Raw genomic sequence first — 6,000 nt, 5'->3', positions numbered from 1 at the left:
ACACCTCATTCTGCAGTCTGTTTTCTGGCTGCCCTACTACAGATTGAACTTGGTAAGACATGGGCCATATTTCACTTCAACTTCCTAAACATTCAGTAGTTTCTAAATGTCTGTTGAAGTAGAGTTTGTAACTCCAAACTCACTAGAGAATCATTCATGGAATTTTTGAGCAAGACTTGCAACCTTTGATATGTTTTCCTTTTGCATATAAGAAAAATTAAGCTAGAACATCTTTTATGAGGTCACATAAATTTGTCAGAATGAGGATTAGAATCCAGTTCCCTTACTTTTTTCAATACTGTTTCTTCTATAAAAGATGCTACTAAAACACAACTAAATATTTTTATTTCCCAGTCTCTTGGCCCCCCTCAAATTCTACCAGCAATTGGCTTTCGGGTCTTCAGGCTAAATCTGTGACAGTAAATTTCCTAAAATAACTCACCTGTTATGGTTTAGATGTGGTGTCCCCCAAAATCTCACTGGTGAGGCAATGTGAGGAGGTTTGGAGGAGAAATGATTGGGTTATAGCCTTAACCTAATCAGTGAATTAATCCCTGATGGGATTAATTGAGTGGTAACTGGAGGCATGTGGCTGGAGGAAGTGTCTTACTGGGAGCATAGCTATGGGATATATATTTTGCATCTGGCAGTGGAGCTCTCTCTGCCTTCTGATCACCTTGTAAGCCGTTTCCCTCTACCACACCCTGGGCCATGATGTTGAGCCTCATCTCCAGTTCTGAGGCATGGAGCCTGCTCTCTGTGGACTGAGACTTCTGAAACCAAGAGCGCCCAAATAAACTTTTCCTCCCCTAAAATTGTTCTGGTCAGATCTTTTAGTCACAGCAGAGAAAAAGCTGACTAAAACATCACTTATACCATATAGAACAGTTTCCCATGCCAAACAAAGCAATGCCCAAACTCTAGATTAGCTGGCTGTTGCTGTGGTATCACATAGTGTAAAGTTGGGGGAATCCTCTTCTTAGTTTTTACCACTGAAGTCGTCCCACAAAGTACTCTTTAATCCATCCAAATCAAAATGTTTGGCCACACACAGACCATATTCTTTCTTGAGAGAGGAGAGGCTTTCTTCCTATTCATTCTGGAGTGGAATATCCTTCCTTCTTATCAACCTGGTGAACTTTAATAATCTGTTCTAATCAGAAGTGGAGAGATCTGGCTTTAGATCATAGTAACTGAATGAAGAAGTTGGTGTGTCTAGCACTTAGCAGCCTATACCCTCAGTAATTTTCACTGAATGACTTTCCCTCTGGAAAGTTACAGAAATATAACTTATTATTCAGAGTTGTGAGCAACCCTTTACCAAAACTTTTCTATTTGGAGGAAAAATAGTATGTCGGCTCACTCAGTCTTTTCTTCTTTCCCTTAACTCTGGTTCATCTATCATGACTGCCATTCTCACTTCCTCTATGTGTACTTCTCATTTTCCCAGCACCACTGCCCCTGGATACTTGTGGGAGAGGAATCCACAAATTCCTTTGAGGCTCTATCACTAGAACAAGTTCTCAGTAGCTGGAGATCAGGGAGGCAAACAGGAAGTTTTTGTACTTCCACTTACTTTGTGCCTGGGGCCAAAACTTTGGAGCCCACCTGAAGAGTCTGCAAAAAGGATGATAGAACGAAACTAACCTTTCCTATCCGCATTAAAGCTTTTCTCTGTGGACGTAGTGACCCAGCGTCATGCCTACCCTGATGTTTCGCGTGCAGGGCAGAACTGTCCTGTTGAAAAGTGTCAGGCTATAGCCCCCCCAAACTCTCCGCCTCCACTTCTTAAAATCTTGGGCGGGACATTTTAAAAAGTGTTGTTCTGGATTCTTTAAGTTTCAAAGCATCCGAAGGGCAGTCCCCTTTGCAGTGACAGTTGCAGTCTGTGAGGTAAAGATAAGCAGAGGCCAGTCCCCAAGTCTCAAAATCCTTTTTACCTTCCTTCAAGCCCACGACCCATCCTGCCCCTTCCTCTAGCTCACATGAAGGGTCAAGGGTAGCTTTCCTCAGCTTGCGTGCCTGGCTTCCTCAACAACACCCATCAGTCCTCAGTCTCCCAGGACAGCCAGGAACTCCCAACCACACGCCCAGGGCCCTTGCCAGCGGTGCGGGCCCAGAGGTGCACGGCGCCCCACCGCAGGCAGAGGGAATGCGGCCAGCCCTCGGGGGCGGGTAGTCCAATGGGCAGCCTGGCCCCGGAGGCGGGCCCAGGCCGGAAGCCACCCAGCGGCACAGCGGCCCCGCGAGACGGCGCCCGCGCCCCCGCCTTCTTCTGCACGGGCTCCGCGGCCAAGGGCGCAGGGGCCAGCCCGCCGGGTCCCCGCCGCGCTCTTTGTCCTGGCCGCGCGCGGGCGGACGCGTGCGCCCCCCGGGTGAAAGGAGGCGCGGAGAGAGCGAGCGGGAGCGCGCGGGAGCAGCTCGCCCCCGCCGGGCGCCGGCGGCGCGCGTCCCTCCGCCAGGCAAGCAGCGAGCACGCGCGCCGCCGCCGCGCCCGCCCCTCCCCCCGCGCTCGCCTCGGAACTTGCTGACTGCGCGGCCGGGAGGAGCCGAGCCGGGCGGCGGCGGCGGGAGGCCACAGCGCGCGGGGGTCTCCCGCGTCCCCTCCGCCTCGCCGGGAGCTCGCGCCCTCGCCCAGCCGAGCTCCCACCCCCACCCCCTTTTTTTCCGAAGGCGCTGGGCGGCGCCACCCTCCGGCCGGAGCCCGGCACTGCACAACCCCCTCCGACTTTCAATGTTCCACACTCCCCGGCCAGAGCCTCCTCGGCTTCTTTTTTTCCCTCCCCCCCCTTTCCCCCCCCCCAGCTGCCTCCATTTCCTTAAGGAAGGGTTTTTTTCTCTCTCCCTCCCCCACACCGTAGCGGCGCGCGAGCGGGCCGGGCGGGCGGCCGAGGTAAGGCGGCGGGGCCGGGGGGCCGCGTGGGGGGCGGCCGGGGCGGCGGCGGCGGTGGGGGAGGGGGCGGGGGCGGCAGCTTTGTTCGCGCCGGGCGCCCGCGCCGCCGGTGTCCGCGAGCCGCGGCGGGGCCGGCCGGCTGCTCGCATCACTTGGCGGCCGGCGCTGCGAGCGCTGCCCGCGGCCCCCGCGCGGCCCTCCCCACAAAGGGCCGCGGAGCTGCGTGGCTGCCGCCGCCGGCCGCGGCTCGCCTACGCGGGCGCGGAAATTTGTTGCACTTCTTGGGGCTTTGTTTGTTTGTTTGTTTTTCCTCGGGCTTTTCCCCCCTTTTTCGTTATTTTGGACAAAATGTCGGTCCGTGATGTAAAAATTGAGCGAGGAACCTTGGTGGCATGGGGAGCTTTGCAGAAGGTGCAGTTTGGATTCTGCTTTTCCCAGGGTGGCAGCTGGGTCTTGGCCGGATGAATCTTCGCTGCTGGCCGTGGAAACGGCTAGGGCAGCTTGTTAGTTGATTTTTAAATTTCCGAGTGTTGTGTTTAAAGGTTTTACGTGCATAGAGGAGGAATCTCCACCTCAAATAAGCATATGGGCGATTAACAGGGTATGTTTTCCTCTGGGAAAGGGAATTTGGTAGCTCTGACCAATGTCAGTCTGTAAATATTGAGACGTTATTAGTGACTTTTTAACATTTTTCAGCAAGATCTGTTATTTACAGTGTGTCATATGTTATTAATGCTGGTTGCCTAAGTTCCCTGGCAAATCTGTTTCATGCCTTCTGAGAAAGTAGACAATTGATAGATTGTCCAAGGAATGGAAAAAAAATGTGAGTGGGTTTCTAACTTGAGTTCGGTAAATCCCTGAACGCTGGCGTTGTAAGATTCATCCTCTCCCCAGTAACCTTGCCGTATGAACACTTTTGAAGCCTTTTTGTTGAGATACAATTTTAGGTTAATATTAAGACAAGAAAATGCTGTTGACTGATTTCTTACATTAACATTTCTCTCCTCTTCCCTTTTCTCTTTAAAAGTTTTCCAAGCGATAACTTCATCAAGATGTCCAGTGATAGGCAAAGGTCCGATGATGAGAGCCCCAGCACCAGCAGTGGCAGTTCAGATGCGGACCAGCGAGACCCGGCCGCTCCAGAGCCTGAAGAACAAGAAGAAAGAAAACCTTCTGCCACCCAGCAGAAGAAGAACACCAAACTCTCTAGCAAAACCACTGCTAAGTTATCCACTAGTGCTAAAAGGTAACATAGTCAGGTTGTCGTCCAAGCAGTTGGAGGCTTGTGTTTTTACATCAAGAGCAATACTCCAGAAATACTTCATGATCAGTTTCATTTGTACTTGAATGAATTGTCATCCTTTAGGGAGCATATAAATATCCTCACTAAAATTATACTTCTAAGCAAACTTATTCTGTACTTTGATAACTTCAGGAAGAGTCCTAGAGTAGCGATTGAACTCTCATTCTGACAGTTTAAGGAGTTGGCAAGGAAAATTTGGGGGAAACTGAATTAGATGGTACATTGAGGATATTTCCTTTTGTGAGTTATACTCTTGAGTAAAATTGATGCTTTTAGAGATCAGTAGTGTCACTCTTCATGAAAGGAAATGATCAAAAAAGTTTATATTTGCTAAAAAAATTTTAAATGTCAGGCCTTGGCTGTTTTTGAAAGCTTATTTTAAATTTGCTTAGTTTCACAAACAAGGCTTTAAATCCTGCATAACAGGTATAACTTTTTGTAGTTAAATTATAGTTATCCCTCCTTGTTCTTGGGAGGGCAAATAAAACTGAAAAGTAGCCATTAACAATCTCAGGTGTCACTTTGCCATTGAAAACTTTCATTGTCTTTGCACCTCTTTACTCTAAAACTTGTGGATGTTCTTGACATAGTAATATACTCAGCAGCAGGAAAAACATTTTGTTGGGTATAAGTGAAAGATTATTTGTTTCTTGCTGACTTCTGTTTTCTGTGATAGAAAAAAAAAAAAAAGGATTCCATCAATGTGACTCCATCAGTGATAGTGGTTGTATTGAGTAGAACTCTTGTAATCATACATAAAATATGTCTGTAGCATTACGTAGTGTTGATATTTTGTTGATTTTCATTGATCTCAACTAAAGAAAAAAATATAAACTGATCAATTTATGCATTTTATAGTGACATGTTCTTATTTTTCTATAGATTTTCACCATCATTCTATCATTAATCAAACACTAATAAACTTGAGAATATTATGTTGAATTGCAGCAATCTTTGCAATAATTTAAAATTCTTCTCACTTTGTTGTAATGTTGTGGAGAGTAACATTAAACAAGTTTTGAAAACATTTTAAATTTCAAGAAAATCAGAGAAATGCTCTTTTTCTCCTTACCTCACGGCTATACATCTGATCCTCTTTCCTCCAAGATTATTAAATTTATGTGCTGTACCTAAGATCAGAGAAAACAAATGGTTAAATAAGATTGCCAAAATAGTCCTTGGAAGTTTTTCATTGGTAAAGATATTTGTAAATTTTAAACTTTTTTTAAACAGACAAAATATTGGCAAAACTATTAATGTGCTCTTGCAGTAGCTTGCTAATTTTTACCACAGTAAAAGTGGCTTGAAGTCATTGTCAAATATTCTAGTGCTTTCCCTCCTCCCTTTTTGTCTCATTTGCATATAAGCTTGAAAAGAGAATTTCTTTGGTAAAAAGTGTTTTAAAATAGATTTTATATCCTTTGCTGAGTAGTAGTGGAGGACTTTCTCAAATCAGGTGTAAATGACTTACCTATTTGCAGTTGCAAGTGAGAAAAAAAGCTGCAAAGTTTCTGTTAAGGGATTTGGGTTATGCCTCTGAGAACAAAGAGGAAGCAGCCATGTTAGCATTACTGAAGGCAAAGCCAGCCTTGCATTTAACTGCATGGTGGTAGAGGGCAGTGTAATTCCCCGGTTATTCTGTAGACTATCTCAAATCCTTTTTGTCTGTTCTCATTTCACTAACAGAATCCAGAAGGAGCTAGCTGAAATAACCCTTGATCCTCCTCCTAACTGCAGGTAAGAAATAAGTTTTGTTGTTTTGATTTCTAAATTGTGGAAAGATATCAGGAGATGAATGTATTGT

At 46.3% G+C, this 6,000-nt stretch overlaps 1 protein-coding gene across 4 annotated transcripts in view; it reads left to right on the top strand.

The window, feature by feature from the left end:
• The first annotated feature begins 2,273 nt into the window (after nucleotides 1–2,273).
• Nucleotides 2,274–6,000, top strand: part of Ube2e3 (ubiquitin conjugating enzyme E2 E3) — an 87,768-nt gene continuing 84,041 nt past the window's right edge. Inside the window, exons 1-3 of one of the 4 annotated variants that reach the window (XM_071619013.1) lie at nucleotides 2,274–2,462; nucleotides 3,921–4,139; nucleotides 5,883–5,933. In XM_071619013.1, coding sequence (XP_071475114.1) covers nucleotides 3,946–4,139; nucleotides 5,883–5,933 — 245 coding nt within the window. In that variant the 5' untranslated portion in view covers nucleotides 2,274–2,462; nucleotides 3,921–3,945. Of the gene's footprint in view, nucleotides 2,463–2,516; nucleotides 2,894–3,099; nucleotides 3,305–3,350; nucleotides 3,495–3,920; nucleotides 4,140–5,882; nucleotides 5,934–6,000 lie in introns of those variants that run through there. The other 3 variants (XM_071619010.1, XM_071619012.1, XM_071619014.1) reach the window with 3 other exon arrangements.

This window comes from Marmota flaviventris, chromosome 11, assembly GCF_047511675.1.
Source record: "Marmota flaviventris isolate mMarFla1 chromosome 11, mMarFla1.hap1, whole genome shotgun sequence".
Classification (NCBI taxonomy): domain Eukaryota; kingdom Metazoa; phylum Chordata; class Mammalia; order Rodentia; family Sciuridae; genus Marmota; species Marmota flaviventris.
The sequence above is the reverse complement of the archived record's forward strand: the minus strand, read 5'-3'. Positions and strand labels throughout refer to the sequence as shown.